This window comes from Dendropsophus ebraccatus, chromosome 1 (genome assembly GCF_027789765.1).
Source record: "Dendropsophus ebraccatus isolate aDenEbr1 chromosome 1, aDenEbr1.pat, whole genome shotgun sequence".
In the NCBI taxonomy this organism is placed as follows: domain Eukaryota; kingdom Metazoa; phylum Chordata; class Amphibia; order Anura; family Hylidae; genus Dendropsophus; species Dendropsophus ebraccatus.
The window spans coordinates 162007052-162034869 of NC_091454.1; the positions used below are offsets into that span (position 1 = coordinate 162007052).

Consider the following 27818-nt stretch of genomic DNA (forward strand, 5'->3'; position numbering starts at 1 on the left):
AAAAAGATCAGAACACTTTGCCGGGTATTTCTCACCTCGCAAACATACAAAAGACTTGCAGCTAATTACTGAAAGAGTGAGGAATAGGCCGACGTCCCTTAACAGAGAAGTCTTTCACAGCTGGCACAAGTGCAAACCTAAAGGTGACACACTGCAAGGTAATGCTTTTTTGTAACAAGTCTCAGCAGGGGTTAATACAGAATCCATGAGCTAGTAGATCTTTATGCCCCCATTATATTCTTAGGAGAAGGAGGGGGCATCTCTACTGGGCTCAGGGGCATAGAGATATGTGTATGGGTTACTGCACATGATTTAGCTGCTGGTATATATCACAATGTTATTCAAACATATACCATAGCGTAGCAGTAGCCACAAGTATACTCCACATGTGCTAATAAAGCTGGATCCATATAATAACCTCTTACAGGCCTATGGCTGCGGGTGGTGAGGATGATGTGAATGGAGTCTTATAGGATCTCTTATTAGTGAGTTGGGCTCCTCCAGCAGCTGATCCTGCCCTGCACATGCCTTCCTGGCCCCTGGTGAAATACTTCTGTCAGCTCTGCACACCCTGTGATCGCACATCATCTGGGGAGAACTGGTTACCACTTTGTTCTCAGTCTCCCCTTAGGGTTTCCTTCACGTCCTGCTCCAGTATGATGCTCCATGTAACCCTCAGGAACGCAGAGACGGTGGGTGTGGACGGGACCCTGCCTCACATGATCGAGATTAATGTGGCCTCTTCATAGTACAGGGCAGTGAGAGAGGAGGCTGAGAGCATGGAGGCTGCTGTAAGGAAGAGAGGAGCCAGCAGGACTGCTCTGGCTGCCTTCACCTTCATGTTATTGTTATGGGCGGCCATACACCTGCTGTACCAGGCGGCGGAGGGGGCGCGGGGTGCACAGCGCCGGGTGAGAAGAGACGTAGGTAAGTACCGCCTGTGTGTGCACTGCTATATACTCTGTGTATACAGGATTCTGGCTGTTAGGGTACAAACCCACTTGACGTATTTACTGCGTGAATCAGTCTTAAAAATAAGCAGGCAAAACGCAGGTTGGCTTTATACGATTGTTCTGCATTAAAATACGCAATTGCGTATTTTTGAAGCGTGAAGTTACATGCGTTTTTCGCACAGGTTGTTAACAACTGATGCTTTGCTAACAACAAGCTTCACACTTCAAAAATACGCAATTGCGTATTTTAATGCAGAACAATCGTATAAAGCCAACCTGCGTTTTGCCTGCTTATTTTTAAGACTGATTCACGCAGCAAATACGTCAAGTGGGTTTGTACCCTTAGAGACATTCCCAGGTAAGTTGTAGCACCACACCCTGCTGAACTGGCTTCTACCTGCTGACTATGGTTGTACATTTACTCACTGTGCAGTATGCCTAACGTTGTGTCCCTGACAGCGCACAGCACCTTAGAGACAGACGGCATCGATCATTTCTACTTTTCTCAAAAATAAACTTTAGTGAGTTAGTCAGTCATGTCCCCTTTATGGGGAAGGCTTAATATATATGGCGCTTTTGCAGTCACTACTTTTTGCTAATGCATCTCCTCCAGTGTCCTACAGGTTACTATAGCATGCTCGATATACTCCATCAGGGTATATATACACATGTTGGTGTTTCATTGTGTGACTGCAATCAAAAATGTCAATGAGATGATCAATTACTGCAATAAATGATGCATTCCCATTGCAATACTGCACGTGTTATTACTGCCTTACCTGGCTGTATGACTTGGTTCAGCTGCACTGCTATTCTATTTGTTGTATCATTAAATCATGGCCAACCACTAAATTTCAACAGTGTGTGAACATAGCCTTTCTGTGTTTTCAATCCACTCCTGGTTTAGTTTGCAGAATACTGTGTGGGAACATGACCTTAGGCTGTATTCCCATTTTTGTATCTCCGAGGCCTTTTTGTTGTGTTTTTTTTTTTTTACATAAAAAACCTGTATTGTCTGTCTGTTATCTGCAGTGTGATCAGTATTATCAGACTTTACCAGATGGTTTATGACAAAAAAAGGACTTATTTTGCCAATTGGAAAATCGCATGTGTTTTTTCAAAGAAGTTTTTTGGCTTGTCCCTTCAAACAAAAGCAAATGTGGGAACACAGCCTAATGTTGTGATTACACAACAGATTATCTGACAGATTTTTAAAGACAAAGACAGAAATGGATTTGAGAAGAGGAGAAATCTCAATCATTCCTTTATGACCTGTTCCCTGTTTAGGCACTACACACTACATTTTTGCAATCCGTTTTTTTCATCAGGTTTTTGCAAAAAAAAATTGATGCATTCTTTGTGCTTCTGTTTTAAACCGTTTTTCCATTGACTTCCACTATAAAAATAAAACGGATCAAAACTATCTTTTTTTTTTTACTTACACAAAAACATAGTCAACCTCATTTTTGTGTCTGTCTTTTTTTAAAAATTAAAATCAATGGAAAAACGAATCAAAACAGATGCACACAAATGCATCTGTTTGTTTTAGTTTTTTTCATTTGTTTTTTGAAAAAAAAAATGGATTGCAAAAATGTACTATATTTTTTTTAACCCTGAAAAATCTTGTCAGAATTCGGGGGTTGGCTTATATGCCGGGTATGGTCGTCCCATACGGTGGGGGAGCTCAAAAATGGCCGCAACCCCACCGTATGGGGCGACCATTTGAAAAAAAAGCAGTTAGCTCACCTGGGACCATTTAGCTGCAGTTAACCCCTGCCTGATTGTAGCAGCGCTGCGGTCAGGCAGGGGTTAACATTTTCCGGCGTATAAGGTGAATCCCTGACAATCTGAAAGTCAGGGGTCGTCTTAAACGCCCAGTCGCCTTATACCCTGGAAAATACGGTAGTGTGAACCCAGTCTTACAGTCTGTGAACCCAGTCTTACAGTCTTACAGCCTGGGTTTGGCTTCAAAAATGTGTCAGATAAATCTGTGTATGTCAACACACCATAAGGCCACATTCTCACCTAAGAACACATGTGGACAAAACCATGCCCCATGCACTCAACAGCATCTGTGATTTGTTGCCAGGATTGATCTGCAACATCCCGCTGCTATTGATGAATGCATGGGGGAGGCCTAGGGCTAGTGATGGAATTTCCACCAGTATTCAGATTGTTCTTACCTTTGGTTGAGCGAGTTCCATAATGTCTTTCATAGAAAAACTTTATGAATAAAAACCTTTTAACATGCAGATGCAGAGACAGAGTGTTCAGACTGTGATCGACCAAGAGAATGCATGCTGTCGTGTACCTCTCTCCTTGCTCTGTGTATGTGGAATGGCCTCATAGACATCCATCTCAGTCCCAATCTTAGGAGATAAGGTGCTGCGCACAGATGCAATACACCTTTTGGTGTAAAATGTAGCTGTCATTAGTAATCTTTACCCAATGGGCATCAGTCACTCCTGCCACCAGAAGTAACTATGGGTAAGACCATGCTGGGTTCGGTTGAAATGCAGTTAACGATTAACGACCGAACGAGAAATCGTTAATCACTTTATAAGACCTGGACCTATTTTTATCGTTGCTCGTTCGCAAATCGTTCGCATTGAATAAGACATCGTTCGGTCGTTCGCAATAGATACGAACGCAATAGCGAATAAATAGCGAAGAGAAACGATCGCAATTACGATCATAAGTAACGATTATCGTTCCATGGAAATGACCGAACGTTTTCAGGTCTTTCGCAATAGCGGTCGTTTGAGATCGTTAATCGTTAACGATTATGCAAACTATAATCGTCCGGTGGAATAGGGCCCTAAGGCTCTATTTATATCTGCCTTGTTTTTTTAAGCCCATCTACTCCAGCAGAGCTGTCCATGGTGCTAAACACAGAGCCAAAGACGCTGGATCCAATCATTATGAACTTTTGATAACTTCTGAACCTATGATAGCTTTGCAGCAATTAATTTGAGACAATTAAAATGCTACATGCCCACCTTCCCATTGGAAAAACATGCCCTTGATCCAATATGGCAGCTTTTAAGATGGTGGCCCCGTTCCTGGACATAGCCTTAAAACTAGGCCCTCACCTATTACTTGCTGGGGTATTCAGATATGTCATTTTCCCTTTCATTTATGAACTCCTCTTATGAATTGGACTGAAATACAGAAGTCTGTTTATCACATTAGGTGCAATATTTTGCATGTTAAAATCCCACTGTAATATTCTTGTAGATTCTGTACTTACCCCCATATACTTGGTAGTTAGACAATGCTCTATTTATTGAGCAGCTTCAGCCTGACATGCTGATAACACCAGATTATCATGTACAGCAGGGTTAGTGCAGCGTTTTATTGAAGTTTTAATAATGCACAATTGCTTTTAATGTTCATTAATCTACTGGCTAATAGTTCAACTGTAAAGAAGAATAACTGTACATTGAGCTCATTACAGCATGAGATTAAAAAAACTGCTGTTATGATGCTATTACTACCACATATAAAACAACACATGAAACACAGCCGCTTTGTAATGTATTGTCTGGATTTGTTGATGATATCTGGACCTTTAGTCAACTTCTGACATTGAAGCCAAGCTGTATCACAAGGATGACTATTCATCTGAATGACTGCCATGTACCACTGCAGGGGGAATGCCTGGCTGGCTGTGACATTTCCTGGCAAAACTTTACATGGTTGGTGTCACAAAGAAAACTAGGTCTATACTAATACATTATGTTAAATGAAACAGTATAACCCTGCCCATGCATAACCCAGGCCTTTTAGGGTGCCCAGGTGCTTGCTTTTTTTTTTTTGCTATTTCCTGCAAGATTACTTTAGTTAGCATTTTAACACTCTAGCTATTCCTCAAGTATGTAAATGTTAATAAATTCCAGTCGTTTATATAATTTTATGCAATAAGCATTTTGGTAAAACAATGCTTTTTTGGAAAACTACATATTTATTTAATCAGGTGTAGCCAATTAGAAGGGAACAATCCTGGCACCACCACCGTAGGTCTGCAGAAAGCGTTATAATTACACCAGCCGACAGGAGACTCCTTAATGTTAGCCATTTGTTTTGCTCAACAATAAAAGTAATAATTCCAATAGAGCATGTAAAGAACTTGGGGCACTCACCAACTCTGCATAATATAATAAGCTTGTCTTTATTTCATATTATTTCCAGCTAGGTCTTAGACGCTGACCAGTGGCTAGGCTATGGCTGTATCCTAGCCACTGGTCAGCGTCCAAGAACTAGCTGGAAATAATATGAAATAAAGACAAGCTTTTTACGTTATGCCAAATTGGTGAGTGCCACAAGTTCTTTATATGCTTTATTTAATCAGGGTTGCTGGGGAAGAGGTGAATGTGTGTAGAAAGTGGAAGGGGGACTACTCCTTCACAACATCACATAGTCATGACATCATCACAGGTCTTTCTGAATACAGTAAGGAACACTGTGTGATTCAACACAAGCAGATGAAGTAAAACGCAGCACTCACCATAAATCTTCTCTACTTTTTTAATTGATGTTCGGATGTTACACGTGCAGGTGAGGAAGGACGAACACAAACATGCATATACTGCGATGACCGTTTTATGTACAGCTGCACACTTAAGCCAGTTGAGGTACCCTGATGTGTTATAGTCACCTGATTAGAAATCCAGCAACAAGGTCTGGCTTATTAGTATCCATGGCAATCCTGGGGTCATTCTGAAGGTCCCTGTCCTGCCATGGATAGGCAGAGGCATGGCTGTGTAGATTGCCTGTTAGTATAATGCTGACATATACAATACAGTGTACTACAGTGGTAGTGCAGTATAATGGAAGAGTGATCACTCCCATCCTACCCCCCTAATATAATAAAATAACATTGTATTCCCCATGCAAAAGAAAATGTTACATAAAAAAAACCTATACATATTTGGTATTGCCATGTTTGTAACAACCCAAGCTATAAAACTATCATTATTTATACCGCACGGTGCACACAGTAAAAAATAAAATATATTAAAAAAAAACGCAGCACCAGAATTGCTGTATTTTGTCAATCTTAATCTTACTAAAATAATAAAACATTTTGGATATAAATATATATATAATATAGCAGTGTATAATGTATAGTAGTACATAATGTATAGCAGTGTATTAAAAAAAAAATTGGGGGGGGTTCCATCATACATGTTATGGTAGAATGAAAGACGCCATTACAAAATACAACTACTCCTGTAAAAAACAAGCCTACACATGGCCCTGTAGATAGAAAACTGAAAGTGCTGGAGCTCTTAGAAGGGGAGGAGGGAAAAAAGAAAACACAAAAATGAAAATTGGCGCGGTCCACTGGGTCATTTTGGGCTTGGTCCTCAAAGGGTTAAAAAAAATCAGCATTTTCTCCAGATTTTTGCACAAAAAATTACAGCATTGCTCAAACATTTGTGATTTTTGTTCATAGCGGGATTTCAAACTGCCATGTTGATTATTATTAAAGTCTATGGACTTTATGGAGAATGGAGTCCATATCGTTGTAAAAGTGTGTGCATAGTGCTCTTGTTGTTAACAATAATGAATAGATCATGCTTACCTGTCCACGCTCCCCCAGTGCCCTCCTGCAGTGTCTCCAGTGTCACTGAAAGGGGAACTCAGAGACACTGTCGGAGGGAACTAGGGGAGCACGGACAAGTAAGCATAGTCTATTTCTTTAAGCATCACTGCAGCTAAATATCTACTTTTTACAAGTCTAGGGCACCATAGAATGAAAATCCACTTTGAGAATGGAGTGCCATAGACTTTAATGGCACTGCAACACTTGCCGCTTGAAATCTACTGTAAACACGGCACATGTGAACATACCCTTAAGAGTGCATATATGGAAACAAATGGTTTGAATATACACAAAGAAGTTACTGAAATGAAACAAAAGCCATAACTGTAGAGAAACCTAAATTTCTTGGAGATTTTTCCTTATATCAGCAAAACAGATTTATTAATTCTCCCTCAGAAGACAGTATGTGATTCAGAGATGTTCTCACAGAGGGTTATATATCAGAACAGGCTGCATAACATGACTTATTGAGTACAGAAATTCATGCAGATAATGTATCCCGTTTTATTGTTTTCAGCCTTCTGTAACTTTACAAATCCTTCACTCCATCTATACAGATTCAGAACCGTGTAGGTAAAAAATATCAGCTTGTTTATACCACATTATCAAGCCTCCTGTCATTTTAGGACAGTCTAGCCCTTAGGTTGTTCCTATTCCTAATCTTTTGTCCAGTGACAAGCCTGCTCTTTCTGGCCGTCACAACTGCCAGGATACCGTAATTTTGGAGCAAATAACTGTGTAATATAACAGACACATAGCACTTCATCTCATAATTCTGATGATCTGCCTCTCCTTCTCCGATGCCATGCTCTGTGGCATCAGGCCATCTGACCACATCTACAGCAGTCCTTCTGTAGATCATGCACACATTCATTTATTCACATCCCTTCAGCCTATAGAATGCAACTAGAGATGAGCAAACCGGGTTCGATTCGATCCGAACCCGAACGATCTGTATTTGATTAGCTGGGGCTTCTGAACTTGGATAAAGCTCTAAGGTTGTCTGGAAAACATGGATACAGCCAATGACTATATCCATGATTTCCACATAGCCTTAGGGCTTTATCCAAGTTCAGCAGCCACCGCTAATCAAATGCCGAAAGTTCGGGTTCAGATCGACTCGAGCATGCTCCAGGTTCGCTCATCTCTAAATGCAACCTTTTGTCAGGTTTACAGAATGTGGGAAATCTCTCAGCAGTGCCTAAGGGGTATAAAGGGGGGGGGCTGGAAATCGGTTGTCTCAGGCCACAAACTTTGTAATCTTCTCACATTTATCTATGACATATCAGAAGACTCCTTTGAAGGGGAACTATGAGCAGGTTAGACAAATCTAACCTGCTGATAGCTCCCTATTACACACGGGGTGCTGAGGATGAAGTTATGTCTCCTACCTTCATCCTCAGCACCACTCCTGTGTAGTTTTAAAGTAGTCCTCTGTCTGGTTAGGCTGTTTGGAGCACTATCCTGCCTCCGGCCAGCCACTGTTGATCATTAGAAGGGGTGGGAAAGCTCTGGGAGCAGGTCAGTGCTCCAAACAGCCTTACCGGACGGAGGACTACATTAAAACAGCACAGGAAGGAACGATGGCAAGGATGACGGTAAGAGACATCCCTTCATCCTCAGCGCCTTGTGTGTAATAGGGAGCTATCCACAGGTTAGATTTTTGTAAACTGCTGATAGTTCCCCTTTGAAGGCTCATGTCTCACTACTTTAGGGCTCCATCATACCTATATGTCAGCATCCTGGTAGGAATTAAATGTTGATGCATACTAAAATGTATCCAGTTCATCCAGTGACTATATTCTGGCCACTTCTTTAATGTATGTATTGAACAGGACTTAAATTGCAGATAACTGGGTTTGAGTCCTGCTAAATTAGTGTTTACGTTTTGGAAGGATCCCCAACATAGTGTCTAGATGACTACTGTAAATGCATTCTTAACATTGTAAGATATAATTGCCCTATAAACTAATACTAAATATAATAATAGTAAAACTAAATAACTAATATCATGGTATACAATATTATCCCATTATGACATATGGCAATACTAAATTATATTTTTTTAAAAATCTGGAAAAAAAAATAAAAATTAAAAAAATCTTTATAAATGAGAAACCGGAAATGTGATAGGGCAGCTTCCTGGGCATAGTAAAGCTGCCGTTCTTTTCTACCAGACACTGCTTTAGTAGCCTTGATATACATGTCCCAGGGTGATGGCTACCCCTATTGAGAGCCATGCAGAAAGTCATTGCTGCTGCAGCTTGTGCAGGTGTGAACTAAGGTTATGCACTGTAAACCACTGTACAGGCTTCCTGAATACGTCATGTTTTTTCCCCCCCAGAAAACGATACACTCTGCATCTTTTCCCCATCATCTGAGTTTCCCAAAGGATTGTTCACAGAGCAAGAGAGAAAAGATGGAGGAATCGTCATTCATTTCCTAGTCATTGCATACATGTTTCTAGCTGTGGCCATTGTTTGTGATGAGTATTTCATTCCTTCTCTGGAAGGCATCAGTGAACGTAAGTGTTAGAAATATTTAGCTTGAAAATATTTGTTAGCCGACCAGGATAGTTATGTCCCCTTTCTCAGAAACATTGCAGTTCTACACAGTCAGACCCCCACTGCTTGTTATTCCCTATACTGTGGATAGAGAATAATATAATATGGTAAAAGTCCCACTTAAAGGGTAACTGTCATTCAAATTGTTATTGCAGAAACTAATAGTACAAGCAATTTTAAGAAACTCTGTAATAGGTTTTATTAGGCAAAAAAAAAAAAAAGCTGTTCTGTAGCCCCTCCCCTCACTTCCTCCTACCTGTGCATTATCAGGAAAAGTCGTCTTCATTAAAGAGGAGCAAAGTGAAAACGTGTTTGTGGAGTCCCATTATAACCTATGGAGGGGGATGAGTGAGCAGGCTGGGCACATAAAACGCTGGATTCACAGGTCAGAAAGCCCAGTGCCCAGAGCTAAGATTGCAGAATGAAGTGCTTTGCAAGGCTTCCTTTTCTCCTCTTTGTAGTCACTAATCCCCCCCAGCCCTTCCTCTCTCCATAGAGCATAATGGACACAGAAATCCTGCTTCTTCTGAAGGGGGGGGTGATAGGAAAACCGCTTTTTAAGTACAGAAGGAAACACTTTTCCTAATAAAACCTATTACAGAGTTTCTTAAAATTGCTTGTAATGTTGATATTTTATTGATTTCTGAAAAATTACATTTAAATGACAGTTATGCTTTAAGGTTCGATTGTAACTGTTGTAGCTTAGGCACCTGTATAACAGCAGAAGCCTCCTTTTTAATATAATTTATTTAAATCAAATCATTTAATGTAGTGATATTATCGGATTACATAGGAAACTCATTCATTTACTCCTGTGCTATGTTGAGCCTTCTGATTCTGTGGATATCTGATAGAAATCTGAATAAATCCCTGCATTAATTGTTACTGTGAAATTATTCTTGTAAGGCAGGAGGTTTACCTTCCAGGAGACTCCAGCTATGATCATTGCATTTCATTTTATTTTGTCTTGCCTCTCGTACAAGGTCTTGGCCTGTCCCAGGATGTTGCAGGAGCTACTTTCATGGCAATAGGGAGTTCTGCACCTGAATTTGTCACAGTATTTCTAGGTATGTGGTATAACCTAAAGATGGGAAAGGTTACTAAAATGTTAACTTACAACACCTGGGAGCTTTTAGGCTGTGTTCACACTTTTTGTTTGTGGTAATTTTCTCCTAAATCAAGGAAAACTGCAAAATGTTAGATTTTATTTGGAAAACCCTGTCATAAATTGCTAAATAATAAACGTCATTTACATATTGACAAAAGGCTTGTAAAAACAAAGTGAAGAAAACACAGACACAACACAAAGGGTCGTATGGGTCAGGGTCAAACCTGATAGACAATGTAGTACAGAATCAGATTTGAAAAGAGTATTCAGAGTTACAAGAGCCGAGTTCAGAATAACCAGGTAAATAGATAAAGATATAGAAGAGGGTCCATTTATACAGAAAGATTATCTGACAGATTATCTGCCAAAGATTTGAAGCCAAAGCCAGAAACAGACTATAAACAGAGATCAGGTCATAAAGGAAAGCCTGAGATTTCTCTGCTTTTCAAATCCATTTCTGGCTTTGGCTTCAAATCTTTGGCTTCAAATCTGTCAGATAATCTTTCCATGTAAATGGGTCCATACAGGGTACACTTGCTCAGAGAGACTAAATAGCTAGCAAAGACTACCGGACAAACTAACACTTCATGGGGGGGGGGGGGCAGGGATCTGATCCAGCACCTAATTGGACCAGGCACACAGAACACGGACTGACAAAGGATGAGTGGAAAGGGATAATGTTATTTAAAAGCAAAGCAAAGGATAAAGGAGAAGTCCAGCCAGTGCTGGGGAGGATAAAAGAAACAACATGCTCTTACCTCCCCCGCTCCAGCGCTGGTGGCCACATACCGCTGCTCGTGACGTGTGAAGTCTGCTCAGCCAGTCAAGGGCCAAGGTGAGTCCCAACTACGGACGCAGACTGGCTGAGTGGACTTCACACGTCACAAACCCGGGTCCTGGCTCATATTAGGAAGTGACCCGGGGATTGGAGCAGTGGTATGCAGCAACCAGGGGGTGGTAAGAGCATGTTATTTCTTTTATCCTCCCCCTCGACAGCACTTTCTAAAAAAAAATTTGGGTGTTGCCAGACTTCTTCTTTAACTGTTAATTGACAAGAGGAAACTCACCAGGAAAGAGATGGGTGTGGTAAAAATCAATTGCTAAAGCAGTAGGAATTGAGCTGTTTTCAGACTGGTACAAATGAAGCATAAAATTTAAATAATAATGGCGAAGAGTGCAGTCTCAGTTATACTACGAGCCGAGGTCTTAAAGGGGTTATCCAGCGCTACAAAAACATGGCCACTTTCCCTCTACTGTTGTCTCCAGTTTGGGTGGGGTTTTGAAACTCAGTTTCATGGAAGTAAATGGAGCTTAATTGCAAACCGCACCTCCCTATTATTGGTGGTTGCTGGGAAAGCTGTGGGCTTGGAGGTGTATAGAGTAGTGTGTATGTATGTATGTATGTATGTATGTGTGTGTGTGTGTGTGTAATATATATATATATCAGCATTAACTGTTGCTTTTTCTTTATTTTGCAGGTGTGTTTGTCACCAAGGGGGATATTGGAGTGAGCACAATTGTTGGCTCAGCTGTATATAATCTCCTTGGGATATGTGCTGCATGTTGCCTATTTTCATCTGCGGTATAGTACCCCTTACAGCTTGTTGTATATTTTATAGAATATTTTATTCATAGACAAATGCATAAAAATTGTATATGAGGACAAATCTAAATGTACCAAATGTCATTAATTAGAGATGACACAATTCCTCCAGGTCATTACAATGTGCGTAAGCAATGACAGGTTTTATAATAAACCTATTTGCTGAGCACAGTAAACTGTAGCAGTTGCTGAAGTACAGCCTTTATATTATTTAGCTGCCAGAGGATTGAAATGGTTCAGACAGGAATCTATGGAATTCCTATGGACACGAGATTCTACTGAAGCTTCAGATAGGCTCCCGTTTAAAGAAAAAAAAAAAAATAGCTATAAAAAAAATCACATGCAGCTCGTGATATGGTTTTGAAAACATGGTCTAAGTCAAGGAAATTCTTCTGGTCCCTACAGTGTTGCTGAAAAAAAAAGTTTTGATCAGACATCCAATCAACAGATTGCGAATGACCGAACGTTGTCTTATTACATGCGAACGATTTGCAGATCTGAATTCTATCAAACGACCAATGATTTTTCGTTGGTCGTTTAATCGTTGTCTGCTATTACATTAAACGATTATCGTTCAAATTCGAACGATCTAACGATTTTTCAAACGATAATCGTCCTTTGTTATAACACCCATACAGGCAGTCCACTGTCTGCTGCTCTCCTCTTCTTCAAGACTTCTGCTGACAAGTCATGTAGACTGGAAATGACCGCTCAGCATAGACAGTCAGCAGAAGTTTTAATCAGGAGGACAGGGAACTCGCAGCTGGGGCCGAGCAGGACCGGTACGTGCACAGCGCCATTATGCTTACTGTAGCACAGTGAATTCATAATATAAACTGGACAAATCCTATAACAAATTTAATTGCTAAGTCATTTTGCGGGCATACAGAAAACAGTTCTCCATGGAGATCTTGTATTAGAAATGACCAACCACTGACACACCTGTAACACTATATAAGAACTCACTGTTGCATGGTTTAACCGCTCTAGTTCCCACTACCTTGCCCTGATATCTAGTATTGTCAGCATATATTCTTCTTTTAAACAGTGGCTAATGAACTAAGTTGCAAAGACAAGTAGAAATTTGTGCATAGAACTCATTTCTTAATAAATTCTTATGTATTTTGTTTTTCACGCACAGATAAACAAGTTGACTTGTTGGCCATTATTTCGCGATTGTATTGCATACGCTGTCAGTGTTGGAGCAGTAATTGCCATAACATTTGACAATAAAATTTACTGGTGAGTAACTTATTTTAGCATGCGCTATGTACTGTTCTGCAGCGTATCGTTGTCTAGCAAATAAAAGTCTATGATATTTATTTATAGATGTATTTTACGTGGATATACATACACCGCTGCTCAGTAATTTCAGCAAGAAGCTAGTCTGTGATGAATATGGATTTGCTGTACTTATGAACATTGTTTAAAAATTCACTTAACCGTGATCTTCCCAAATTCATCAAAGTATCGACCCTTCATAAATCTGGGGGTGAATTGAAATGAATGAGCAATGATATGTATATAGATGCCATAAAAAGTGTCTATATTTTGTTAATAGTTTCACAGAGCACAGCCGTGTAGAATTCCAATTTCCATGCTGTTTTTCTCCATTAAGTGAATTGCCACGGTTTGTAAAGAAGGCATTCAGATTAGAGTGATTGACAACATACAGTAAATACAGTTTCCTTTAAGACATGAATGTGAATAGGAGCTACATAATCGCACCCCATGAGCATGATTCACCTTCCTAGTCACATGGCATGTACACCCCATCTTGCAGTGCAGTTCCTGCCCATCTGACTACTTTGTGCAATGTTTTTGGCCTGACCGAAGGGTTCTCTTTAGATCACAGGTTTACGTTAACCTATTTTATAAAAAACTAAAATCTTGCAGTTTTTATTTTTACCAAAAAGTTTTAAAATTCCCAAAGGGTATGTTCACACATAGCACATACTTTGCGGAATAAACCTTAAAAAAAAAATCCACAAATAAAATCTGCATTGTGTTATCAGCGAGTTATTCATTTTATTCTTCATTCAATCAAGGAACACAACATAAAATTGACAGCACTGTGTACAAATTTTATGCGAATAAACAAAAAAGGTCCTTATACTGTCAGCTATACCCGCCACTCTCCAAACCAACCACCAACACCATCAGAGATAAGGGTCAAGCGTGATGGAAAATCGCTGCCTCACCCATTTGTTCGGGGAGAGAGAAGCCACATTCAGAGCTCTCTGACTGCGGCTTGACCTTCCCCTCCCCAAAGAGAACACAGGAACCCTCGGTCATGCCAAACGTTCCTGTGTATGGGGAGGACAGGGGCTGGACAGCACTTAGGTTGACACAATAATTTCTATCATCCAAACTGTAATGTCTTCAGCAAGAAGAAAGTTTTTGAGGAAGTGTGTGGTTAGATAGATGGAGATAGATATTTTACTATATAATATTTTAATTCTTCTCTCACCTCAGGTATGAATCTGCATCCTTGCTTTTGGTATATGGGCTCTACATTGTAATGCTGTGCTTTGACATTAGAATTAATCAGTATATGGTGAAAAAGCTTAGTCCTTGCTGTACGTGTTTCGCTGAAGCTCTAGAAGAAAACAATGAACAACAGCCCTTACTTGGATGGAAGGAGGAGAGCATACACATTGTTCGCCAGAACTCCAGATCTGATAGCGGCATCTTTCAGGAAGATTCAGATTATTCTCAACTATCAATGAGCTTGCATGGACTTAATGAAATTTATGATGGTCAGTATTTTTAATATATATAACATATGATCTTGTTGCCCAGAAGAGCTATTGTTATGTACTTGAAGGAGAACTCCATCCCAAATGTTTTTCTCATCATGGATGCCTGTCAAAATATAAAATTAAAGGTGGAGGTGGAGTTTCCTATAGAAACACCCCTAATAAAAGTTACCCTGTAAACACTGTTCTTACACGTCCCCCTAATCTCACACTAGGGACACCAAAGTGCCTTCAGTCCAGCCAAGCATTTTGCACTGGTAAAAACCCAGTTTCATCAGTGGAAATCATATAAGTGACCTGATAGCAAGTAAAAGCAAGTGCAAGTGTCTCAGAATAGACCTAGGGGGACATTTATGAAGCATACAGCCGGGACATATGCCAGGGAGAAGACACAGATTCGCCCCTTCTCCCTGGCGTATGCCTGCCGTATCCCCCGTTCGCCCGATGTGGCGTGGCCTCCTCCTGTGCCACATTTATCATGATTTACACCTGCTCACAGGCGTAAATCATGATCCAAATCTACACCTTCAGGAAGCAGGTGTAGATGTAGTAAGCTGGGCGCAGGTTCGGGCGCCAGGCAGTCCGGATACACTAAGAGGCAATTAACCTGGGGGGAAAGGGGGCGGGGCCTAATTGAAGACTGGCATGCAAGTGCGCCTGTCTTCATAAATCCCTCCCCCTAGTGTCGATCCAATGACATGGTATCTGCCTACACACAGAAATATCCTGTGTTCCATATGATTATGTTTCTTGTTTTTTTTTTGTATACTCAATGATCCACTTAAATACCTTATATGGCTATATTACTGTATAGGGGGTTCATGCAGATTGTTATATTACAACTCTGTTTTGCACAGAGCTGTAATAGGGCTCTCAAAGAGGCCTTTTATCTACTGCTACTTTAGCCTACTTGCCTCTGATTTCATACAAAGGCTTAGAAAACACAAGCGGCAATCTCAGCAATATTTATAAGTCCTAAGTGTTCAGATAGGTATATCTGATTTCTGCATCCATATCAATGTGGTTTTGTATGCAAAAGTAATAAGAAACCATGCACCGTGCGGTGCCTGCCCCTGTGACCCACACAAAACAAGAGAGAATGCCTGTCTCATGCAGTTTGTTTTTTTTTTAGAGTCCACTACTAAGGAATAGTAATTCCTATATTTTAAGGCGTCTCCAAGCTGCAAATTCACTTCACTTATTATAAAAATAATAGACAATACACTATGAATGATCCGATTCTATGTACAATATTGCTACCTGTACGATTACTGCTCGCTTGTGTAATAAGATAAATGTAGATATACATACAGAGTTGTGGTGATGAGTGAATAAGAATTTTACCATTATAGTTAAAAAACAAAAAAAACAAAAGCCCTCTCTCTGTCTCCGCTCTATTCTGTTTCTACTTCAGTACAAATTTACAGAGCTTTTTTTTTTTTTTTTTTTTTTGACAGCTGTTATTATGGTTTGTAGTCTCAGGTTAATGCGTTCTGTGTCTTTTTATTCATACCATATTTCTTTTTATGTGTGCATCAGATCCTCCAAGCGTGTTCACAATGCCTGAGAATGACTTCAAAAGAATCCTCTGGGTTCTGTCACTGCCCATCATTACATTGCTCTACTTGACTGTACCTGACTGCAGGAGAAGATCATGGAAGAGGTGGTTTATTTTGACCTTTATTATGTCAGCTGTTTGGATCTCTGGAGTAACTTACATTTTGGTTTGGATGGTGACAATAGTAGGTAGGTGAATACACTAAACCAGTGTACACTTATTTGTTGTGTTTAGCTTTATAGTACAGACAATATAAAATACACTATTTTGAGTTCATGATACAAAGGTGGAAAGCACCAGGTTCCACCAGCTGGACAAGGCATCCTCTATTTTTCTTAAAGGGGTTACAAAAACAAAAACATGGCCACTGGTGCTACAAACATGGCACCACTCTTGTGTGGTTTGTAATTAAGCTCCATTTACTTCAATTGAACTGAGTTAGGCTGGGTTCACACTATGTTTTTGCAATCCGTTTTTTTTTTTCATTTTTTTTCTGCAAAAAATGGATACATTTGTGTGCACCCGTTTTGATCTGTTTTTCCATTAACTTCCATTATTAAAAAAAAATAAAAAAAACGGATCAAAATGGATGCACACAAATGCATCCATTTTTTTTTTTTCCATCCTTTTTTTGCAAAAATGGATTTCAAAAATGTAGTATGAACCCCAGCCTGACAAAACCTGCACCCATCCTGGAGACAAGAGCGGTGCTGTCTCTGGAAAAAAAAAAAAAAGTGTCCATGTTTTTGCAGCGCTGGATAACCCTTTTAATACACTCATTGACAAATAATGCACCCAGATAGAAATGCCAGAGTGTTGCATCATCTGTGGGTAAGTGTGCTGCAGGATGCCATATAGAACCTGTATGCCTCTATTTCCAATTGTCTCACCTTGCATCTAGGCTAGAGGCGTCCATCAAGGTACTAGAACCCCCCTCTGATCTGTACAGTTTTCCACAATAAACATATCCTTCTGCTCTAATATTGTAATCTATTTCATATATCATCTCGCTGTATATAAAGTTTCCAGCAACTCCTCCTTGTTTTTTCTTTTTTTGTCAATGGGTGCATTTTGTAAAGATTGCTAAGAGTGCTGGTGCGGCATTTAAAGCGCAACTATAAAATATTTTGACCATTCAGTTTTAGTTAGCTTAGGTCATGATAAGACTTTTTGCAATACACATTAATAACCTAAAATGAACAGTTTTTCAAATACATAAGGCTAACTAGGCCCTTACAGCTTTGTCTGGCTCTGACTTATTTCTGCATTCCTGCTGGACACGCCCCCTCCCTGCAGATCCGTCCTGAGTGTACGGACTCTGACAGGAGGATCAGATAACAGCCCTGACACAGACATAAACAAAACCTCCTCCCCCCTCCTAGCAGCAGTTCTCCCCCCTCCCCTCACAGAGGTGACTAAGCAGAGCTGAGGGTGTTGTGTGTGAGGAGCAGCGCAGGGGAAGAGCGGGATGGAGAGACAAGGGTATCCAGTGCCACCATCACTCCAATGTACTGCATGAGGGAGAGTGGGTGAGTCACTGAGGGGAGGACTACAAGTCCCAGCACAACACAGCTGTAGTCCTTCCATAGTACATATAACACTCACTATCAGAGGTCTGCAACAGGTGTCTCCACCTCCATGGCTGATATTATCCTACAGTGTTATGAGAGCAGATGACTGTATCTAATCCCACTGTGTGTGATACCATCTGCTGGGGCTCTGTATCTAATCTTACATTGTGATACTGTATGCTGGGGCTCTATATGATCCTGCTATGTGTGATACATCTGCTAAGGTGCTGCTCAGTGAATGGAGGGACGCAGCCAGGGAGATGAGGGATAGACCACGCCCACTTTCTCTCAGCCAGAAGAAAAATTCATTTATTCCTCTGAGCCAAACAACTGGGGATATCTAAGCGAGCGTACATGCTATCAACGCAGTTTAGGGCTCTTTTTAAAAGGTAACACGTGGGCTTTTTATTTGAGGAATTTCATTTTTTGGCTACTGAAATTATAGTTGCGCTTTAAATACAGGTGGCTGCAAAAATTGGAGCAGACCTAAGGCCATTGGCTATAACCAAATTCTGCAGCCAATGGTAATCAAAAGCCAAGCGTTTGGGTTCAGGTGGACCCGAGTGTGCTCGAGATTTGCTCATCTCTTGCTCTGGCAGATAATGTTAAGAAGAGATGCAAGTTTTTTTTATTTTGTGTATTTAAAGAAGTCCGGGCAGGGACAATTTTTTTTCCAAACTTGCTGGGGGAGGGGTGGGTGAAAAAAAACAAAAAACGTGCACTTACCTCCCCGGCTCCAGCGCTGATGCTCATTATGCCACTCCAGTCCCTAGCTGCTTCCTGGTGTAGAGATGGGACTTAAGACGTGACTTTCCAGGCCAGCTCAGCCAGTCTCCTCTCCACACCAGGAAGCGTCAAGGGACCGGAGCAGCAAACTGTATGCACCAGCACTGGAGCCGGGGAGGTAAGTGCGCCTTTATTTTTTTCACCCACCTACTCCTTGGCAAGTTTGAAAAAAAAATGTACCTGCCCAAACTTCTCCTTTCACCTGGTCACTTCATCTCTTGGCACAGTGATTCTTGTGGCTGTGGGGCCAACTTCTATCTGTAAACCTCATTTACTCTTTTGCTACAGAACAATAAGGGCAAATATTTTCCATTTATTTATTTCTCCTGAGTGTATAGCATGACTAAGATGCCTGTAGAAATTCAGCATGCCTGCGGCATGGACAGGTGACAAGGGTAACCTCCGTCTTGGCATTGGCACAGAAGATTGAGAAGCAGTGGAGCTTATTCCTTTCTGTCAGAATAGATAGCGATTCTTATTTAAGACTATGATCAAAGCAGACATACATCAGAGGATACTGCAGTCTGTTTGAGTGTCTTGGTAAGGCACATGTGGCATATCAATGGTTCAGGGAAGGATTGAAACATAAAATTCTTAATTTAAACTTATGTTACACCCTTTTACTCTCTGCACGGTAGCTTAAATCTGTTTATGTTCCCTCTGGCCTTTTATGTGGACAAATATCCCAATTACCCTGATGATTTGCCAAGAAGCACATAGATGAAATTCTTTAAGAGCCCCTTGTCTTTTGTTCTTAGCCCAGGGATTTCTGTCACATGCTCTTACTTAAAAAAAAAGGGTATGATTAAAAGAAGGGTTGTCACATGACTTCAAGTTAGCACAGACTCCCCTGGGATATGATAAGGTCATTATTCTTTTTTCAGCTCAGAAATCCACAAGAGGCCGTACGTTTGTTTTTAGGAAGTCAATTTTCCCTGGCAAAGAAAAAGACATAACAGAAATTGTATTCTCTTAATGTTTGAGGAGGAGTAGGGGGTCGGCTTTGGGGAAATGCTGAAGGACAAAGACTGTATGTGATGAGAGAGAATCTATAGGTAGTGAGTTACAATTCATTTGGTTGTAAACTGGAAACACATAGGGGTAACAAAAACATGGCTGCTCTCAGAAAAAGCACCACTCTTGTCCTCAGTTTGGGTGTGGGTTTTGCAGCTCAGTTGTATAGAAGGTAATGAAGCTGAATTGCAATACCACACACATCCTGTGGACAGGTGTGGTGCTGTTTTTGCAGGGAAGTAGCAGCGCTTTTTCACAGCCTGGATAACCCTTTTTAACCCCTTAAGCACTCATGACATACCGGCATGCCAGTGGGCCAGGCAGTGCTATGAAGTGAGCTCAGGCCCACCATTAACCCCTGCAGGGCTGCGATCGCTACACTTAACACTGACAGGAGCGGTGTCCCTGTCACTGTCCGATCGTGACCTTCCTCCCGGCAGTTAAAGGGAACCTGTCACCCCTCTCCTGTCATTCTCTATGGGTGTTGGCCTCATCTCTCAGCGCGCGCGCCGGGCTGCAGTGGCTGAAATCTTCATCACCCGACCACCTCCAGAAGTGGGGCCCGGCCGGATTAGGTGAGTATAGGGGGCTCTAACGGGGGGTCGGGAGCCTGTCACCCCGGCACGGGGGGTGACAGGTTCCCTTTAAGTAGACAATCCATGCATAGTCTGCCACAGGCAGGCTCTATGCAATGATTGAAGACAACACTGATCAATGCTATGCTATGGCACTGCAATGATCTGTGTTACTGATCAAGTGTAAAAATGTTAACATTGCAATAGCCCCTCCCCCAATAAAAGTTCAAATCACCCCCCCTTTCCCCCTGTCCGAGCAGTGAGCTGAGGCTGAATAGCAATAGCAGAGGAAGCATCCACATATCTGTTAAATTGATTATGGGGAAATCCCTTTGGCTGTACCTATGTCAAACATTACCTTTATTCCTTAAAAAAAAAAAAACCTTCTGCAACATTTTCTATACACACAGTTCTAATATATTTCATATTATTATCATTACAGGTGAAACACTGGGCATTCCAGACACCGTTATGGGTCTAACTCTACTAGCGGCAGGAACAAGTATACCAGACACTGTCGCAAGTGTGCTTGTGGCAAGAGAAGGTAGGTGTCAGTGTTTTATACTTAAGGTGGTATACACACAAAGGGAATTGTTTAGCAATGGGTGCCAACCAGTTGTGTCAATAAAAATTTACTTCATCACTATGAAAAGTTGTCCTGTATGTCTGGGAATTATTCTTGGTTGCAGTCTGAAGGCCATATTACGGGCCGATGCGGGGAGTAAGCTAGCGCCGATCTGCTAGTTCAATGCTCTCTTACAGAGCCTATTAGATGCCGCAATAATTGATCAGCCAGGACTGCATGGACATTGTTAGCAATATCTGTGCAGCTTTTGCTTCAAATGGCTTCAGAGTACTATGTTTCTGCAGTCAGTGCAGCCGCAGACAAACCCGTCTGTGGTCAGCGGAGCTGCAGACAAACCTGTATCTGCAGTGACAGCCAGGTCAGCCAGGTCAGCCAACCATTGGCCGCATTGCTGTCCTATCTTGTCATTGACTGGCTAAGTGGGCTGTCACTGCAGAGACAGGTTTGTCTGCAGAGGTGGGTGCAGTCAGCGGGGAACAAAGAGACAAAACAGGAGGCCAACGGGGTCAGGAAGAGGTAAGCATAAACTCTTATTTTTTTCTATATAGTGACGCTGAAATACCCCTTTAATCAGCCATTGGCTTCGCATCGGCTATTACACAGAGCGGTGTGTGGCCAGTAGGCAATGATTTTTAAACTTGTTGCAAGATAAAATCAGCCTAAGGGTACAAACCCACACACCGTATACGCAGCAGATTTGGTGGTGCAGATTTGATGCTGAGTTCAGTTATTTAGATCTAATCTGCTGCGTATTTGCTGCGTATCACAGCAGTAAATACGCTGCATATACGGTGTGTGGGTTTATACCCTAAAAGCAAACGACTGGTCGCCCTCACTTGATTAGTATTACAATGAGTGATATCTGCCTGATTCGGGCCTTTAGGGTAGCTTCACACTGTATTGCAGCGGATTTTCTGCTGCAGATCCGCAGCAGATCTGAAGCTGATTTGCTCTAAATAACTGAACACAGCATCAAATTTGCACCATCAAATCTGCTGGGGATCTGCTGCAGATCCGGTGTGTGTGAAGGCACACTTAAAGGGATTATAAAGATAAGTGTGCAGCCTCCTGGGGTCATACTGCGATGCCCTGGCCCCTGGGGGCCACTTCCGCAGTGCTGGTGTTATGAGCGGGCAATGACCGAGGCAGCTGCAGGGGTTATACTTGTCACGGTATAGGCCTGAGGGCAGCACAGCTGTAGGGCCGGTCTGAGGAATCTGCGGGTGATGATGGGCATGCGATTCTTCGCTGCACTTAGTCAGGGCACCAGTTAGTGGACACCAATGCCAGGGTTCAGTAACAGCGGTTTTATTATAGATGAAGTAACTAGTAGCAACAGTTCTATCCGGATGCAACCGGGTATATAGCAGGCTTTGACAAATAAAGCAGGAGTGGTGCTGCATAGGCTGTGAGAATACGTGCCGGATGATGGGAGTAGGAGTATGAGAGAAATAGCGTTGCTGGGTGGATTAGCTTGAGAATAATACTTGCTGTGAATCCTTGCAGCGATGAGGAGAGATATCGGAATGACACCCAGATGAGAGAGAAGAATCCGGTCACTTGAGCAGGCAGATACAGCCGAAGACTTGAATACAGCAGCAGAATCAGTCACTCTTCTTATGGTGAAAAGGCTGCAGAGAAGAAGCCCAACTCCTCTGAGGCAGGAGAGGGACGACACACATCCTCCTTGCTTGGAAGCAGGGGGAAGACTAACTTGTTAGGAGGAAGTGGGAGGTCACATGGTTGCTCCTGGCCAGAACTAGTCGGCCATTGGAGGAACCATGGTTACAGGTCACGTGATCAACAGCCTTGCATACCACTGTACACTGTAATAATACACAGGAATACATGACAATACACATGAAAATGCACAATACCAGAGAATACTAGGGGAAAACCAGCAGCAGTTGCAGTGCAAACACTTACCAGAACAGGCATTGACACAGCAATAGAAATGGCCATAATAGGAGTAGTAGTCTGCATGTTCTGGGACACTGCATACCTCCCTAGCAAATTTGAGCCGACCTCGGCGAATCTAGAAGGCAGCAAACATGAATAGACTGGACAATCAAACAACAGGAATGAATGATGAGAGTGAGTGTGATGAGGTGTGTGTTTCCCACGCCCAAGGCACAGGTGAGAAGAGAGAGAGGATGAGAAACCCTAGTGGCAAGACTTCACCTAGGGGTGCCTAACGTACTCTGGCGACCAGGTAGCTAGTGCGTGAACCATCTGACGTGTAAGCCAGGACAACTTAACTGCTGGCGGGTGACCCTCCATATTCCAGCCAGTTAGACAGTAGGTTTTCTGTTAAATGTGTTACCCTACTGGAGGAGAACGTGAAGACCTGTGTACTATCTTGGCGTGTCTGAGTAGTGTCTTGGATACCTGGAAGAGAAAAGAACAAAATAATAAAAGCAAACATACATGGGGGCCCCTTACATACCGGTCAATCATACAACACAATTACTCAATAGGCCAAACACACGAAAGGGTATCCAAGGTGCAATATGTATGGACCAGTGTGAATATTAGGTAAGACTATGTGTGATAACTACTGTGTTGGGACAAGACAGAGGTGAACAAATACTGGAAACAAAAGGAAAGGAAAAACAAGGGACAACAAATACTGCGAGGTCTTGAGGAGAACTGGCTCACATGAATCTGAATGAAACCGGAGAGAAATCTGAATGAAAATCTGAGAAAAAATCTGAATACAAACTGGCTCAACTAAATCTTTCCAGCTATAGATATGATAATAATACACAATAATGAGACTGGATGAGAAAATACACTCCTACATAAACTGGACTTTCTCTGAGGTATATGTGGACTGACTTCTCTTACTCAGAGGAGGAGCTATCTGTCTTAGACACTGGAAAAATATACTGTTTTACAAAAGAGGCACTCTACTCTGAGGCTATCTATGTAACCTTGTGCTCACTCAGAGGAGGAAATACAAAGACTTCGATAACACTGGAATGCCATAGTAGGAAAAGTGCAATAAGGAAATAAGTGCAATGATACCCTGTGTGGAACACACAATCACAGGAAAGTGCATTAGGAAGGAATGGGTTAAGTGTCTCTGTGAGGTAGAGTCTCTTTTAGGCAATTAGACATCGTCCATGTAAAAGGCTCTGGGACAGGCACTAGAGAACTTTTTGGTTATGGTGAGTGTCCATCAGCTCATGGCTGGTTAGTACAGGGAACTTGGTCAGGAGGACCAGGCACGAACCTTAAACGTTGCATGAACTGGAATGGTTAAACAGCACACAAAAAAAAAACACAGTCATAGAACTCAGCCCTTGAAGAGAACACCTAATAGAGGTGTCCTGGAAGACCCCAAGTGGCACCCCTCTTCTTCTCCCAGGGGTAATACCGGGAGGAAGCCGGAGCAGGAGCATCATCTGCTGCGGTGGTGACCACGAGGCTAGGGGTCACGGTGGTCACAGGAGAGACAGTAGGGGCTACTGTGGTCACAGGAGAGACAGTAGGGGCCACATGGTAGGTAGCGGTGGTGGTCGCAGCTTTAGCCACGGCAGTGGTAGGGGGAGCCACCGTAGTAGCCATGGTGAGGGGGGCTTTAGCCACCGGAGGTAGCAAGGTTAGGGCCTGCTTGATCTCATCCGCCAACTTCTTGATAACCGGGTCGTCCCCAAACACCCACTGAGGCAGGGAAGGTGTCTCTGGCCCGGGGAGTCGCCAGGGGCTGGAGAAACAGGAGGCCTTCGGGGCGATCCCTTTGCTAGGGCCTGGTAACGGGGTGTCCGGAGGTCCGGTACTCACTATCTCGTCACCTTCAGGCGAAGTCGATCCTCCGGTGGAGAATGCTAGACTGGATCCGCTGGAACGATCCTGCTCCGGTGACAAGCTGCAGGCGGAGGATGCACCAGGCGCCGGATGACCGGGCTCGGAACAGGCAGACCGGTCAGACTCCGATATCACGGAACTCCAGCTGTCGTCGTCCGACGGTAGTGGCACTAGCAGACAGGCCGGGTCCAGCTCGGGCAAGCAGGACGGAAATTCCGGTAGCACCGCAGCGGCAGCTGTACACATGTCTTCCGTACTCGCCGCCATCTTGCTTTCCAGTGCCCGGATCTTGTAGCTGGAAGGGGAGGAGCGAGAGGGCAGAAAGCTCGACTCTCCAATCTGCCCAGCAACTGTGACGTCAGTGGAAGCGGCCGGCCAATCAGGAGAGACACAGTCATTATCAATGGCGCCAAGCAATTCCCGCTTCTCGGCCGCATGGCAGTTAACCCCCTCGTCACTGGGGGATGGCGCAGGTAGAAATAACAGCAAGAAGCGGCCATTTTGTGTACAGTCCCAGCCGTGCAGCGACTCAGTTATCAGAACTCCCATGGCAATTTTAGCACAGTCTCTGGAGACGATATTAAACTGTTGATCTGGTACACCGCGTGGCGGGTAGATCCTGTTCGTGACGCCAAATGCGATGCCCTGGCCCCTGGGGGCCACTTCCGCAGTGCTGGTGTTATGAGCGGGCAATGACCGAGGCAGCTGCAGGGGTTATACTTGTCACGGTATAGGCCTGAGGGCAGCACAGCTGTAGGGCCGGTCTGAGGAATCTGCGGGTGATGATGGGCATGCGATTCTTCGCTGCACTTAGTCAGGGCACCAGTTAGTGGACACCAATGCCAGGGTTCAGTAACAGCGGTTTTATTATAGATGAAGTAACTAGTAGCAACAGTTCTATCCGGATGCAACCGGGTATATAGCAGGCTTTGACAAATAAAGCAGGAGTGGTGCTGCATAGGCTGTGAGAATACGTGCCGGATGATGGGAGTAGGAGTATGAGAGAAATAGCGTTGCTGGGTGGATTAGCTTGAGAATAATACTTGCTGTGAATCCTTGCAGCAATGAGGAGAGATATCGGAATGACACCCAGATGAGAGAGAAGAATCCGGTCACTTGAGCAGGCAGATACAGCCGAAGACTTGAATACAGCAGCAGAATCAGTCACTCTTCTTATGGTGAAAAGGCTGCAGAGAAGAAGCCCAACTCCTCTGAGGCAGGAGAGGGACGACACACATCCTCCTTGCTTGGAAGCAGGGGGAAGACTAACTTGTTAGGAGGAAGTGGGAGGTCACATGGTTGCTCCTGGCCAGAACTAGTCGGCCATTGGAGGAACCATGGTTACAGGTCACGTGATCAACAGCCTTGCATACCACTGTACACTGTAATAATACACAGGAATACATGACAATACACATGAAAATGCACAATACCAGAGAATACTAGGGGAAAACCAGCAGCAGTTGCAGTGCAAACACTTACCAGAACAGGCATTGACACAGCAATAGAAATGGCCATAATAGGAGTAGTAGTCTGCATGTTCTGGGACACTGCAATACCACTTAAACCAACAATAGCTGATCCCCAGACCTCTGTTGGCTTTCAGTGTAACCTGATCACTCAGTGACGCTAATAACCATCTCATTTTTTTCACTTAATTGTGATCTTTGTAGTGCAGTGAGTAATTAAGAGTGATTGATCAAAGTATGGGGGAGAGGCAAAGGTGCTTTGAGAAGAGGAGAAACAAGCATTTTTAAAGTTTTCTACCAAAGAAAATGCATGTTTTTCTACTTCTCAGAAGCATTTTTGTCCTTTCCCATACCTGTCTTCTGTACATGATCACTTACTCCTAATTCACTATAAAAATCAAATGGTCTGCTCTAAGCAGTACAGAATTGCCATAAAACATTTGGGGGGAGATCTATCAAACATGGTGTAACGTGAAACTGGCTCAGTTGCCCCTAGCAACCAATCAGATTCCACCCTTCATTCCTGACAGATCCTTTGGAAAATGAAAGGTGAAATCTGATTGGTTGCTAGGGGCAACTGAGCCAGTTTAACTTTACACCATGTTTGATAAATCTCCCCCATGATGTTTAACATATGTATGTATGTATGTGTGTGTGTGTGTATATATATATATATATATATATATATATATATATATATATATATATATAAATATTTTAATAGGTTTTCATTAGATCAGCTTACACCTGCCTGTTGAGCATTACTTTTTGCACAATTATTCAGAATAAAAACTAAATACACTGTTTCCCTAAGAATATGGTTGATTTAGCACTATGAGTTTGCTGTATTTGTTGAAAATTACTATCGCCCCAAATAGCAGAAACAGAAACTACCAGCTACTAGGAAAGTGGACTTGTTTGTGTAATATGTTGCATTTACAAAACAAGGTGTGGGGGGGGGGGGGGGGAACGCTTTGTTTTTTGCTATCTAAAACTTGATGTGACTTGAACTAATGTTGAGTGCCTCTATTGTTTTCCAGGAAAGGGTGATATGGCCATGTCAAATATTGTGGGATCAAATGTATTTGACATGCTTTGCTTGGGCGTTCCATGGTTTATTAAAACTGTTTTTGTAGACCGATCAACACCAGTGGAAGTGAACAGCACTGGGCTGACCTATACTACTATTTCTCTATTGTTCTCAATTGTCTTTATTTTTGTGGCAGTACATGTAAATGGCTGGAAGCTCGATAAAAAGTTGGGCGTCATCTGTCTTATCATGTACCTTCTTTTTGCTACATTGTCTATTTTGTATGAACTAGGAATTATAGGAAATATGCCTATACGTTTCTGTGGAGACTAATAAATGGGACTTTTGATTATCTTGTTTACTTTTAATTATTGATTTGGTTTCAGAAAAAAGCATTAAATAAAAGACTGTTAACGTGTTCAGTAACATCACATGACATAGTTAAGTAAACACATTGGGGGAGATTTATCAAACATGGTGTAAAGTGAAACTGGCTCAGTTGCCCCTAGCAACCAATCAGATTCATTCCTCACAGATTCTTTGGAAAATGTAAGGTGGAATCTGATTGGTTGCTAGGGGCAACTGAGCCAGCTCTACTTTATACCATGTTTGATCAATCTCCCCCATTGTCAATGTGTTTTTTAACCCCTTACCATACCATCACATACTTGTGCATCAGGAAGCATGTCCCTTTCCTGCATCTTTATGTATATGATAGTGACAACAATGTACTGGCACCAGCTTATCCCTTTGTGTCGGACTACAAAAATTCAGAATGCCTGGCCTTTAGTTCATCTAGACTCTTCCATGCAGATGCATGCATT

The 27818-nt window shown here is 42.3% G+C and overlaps 1 protein-coding gene across 1 annotated transcript; it reads left to right on the forward strand.

The window, feature by feature from the left end:
• Positions 1-839: 839 nt before the first annotated feature.
• SLC24A5 (solute carrier family 24 member 5) lies at positions 840-27327 on the forward strand. Its single transcript, XM_069956595.1, has 9 exons — positions 840-927; positions 8906-9085; positions 10109-10192; positions 11712-11815; positions 12978-13078; positions 14312-14595; positions 16135-16341; positions 20542-20643; positions 27005-27327. Exons 1-9 carry the CDS (start codon positions 840-842, stop codon positions 27325-27327), a joined length of 1473 nt encoding a protein of 490 aa, XP_069812696.1.
• Positions 27328-27818: the final 491 nt, after the last annotated feature.

What these genes read in the sequence shown, in the direction of transcription:
- SLC24A5 (XM_069956595.1), top strand. Translation starts at nt 840, where the DNA reads ATGTTATTGTTATGGGCGGCCATACACCTGCTGTACCAGGCGGCGGAG. An exon ending in TCTGGAAGGCATCAGTGAAC is followed by an intron (nt 9,086 to 10,108) that starts GTAAGTGTTAGA and finishes CTCTCGTACAAG; the next exon opens with GTCTTGGCCTGTCCCAGGAT. An exon ending in TTTGACAATAAAATTTACTG is followed by an intron (nt 13,079 to 14,311) that starts GTGAGTAACTTA and finishes CTCTCACCTCAG; the next exon opens with GTATGAATCTGCATCCTTGC.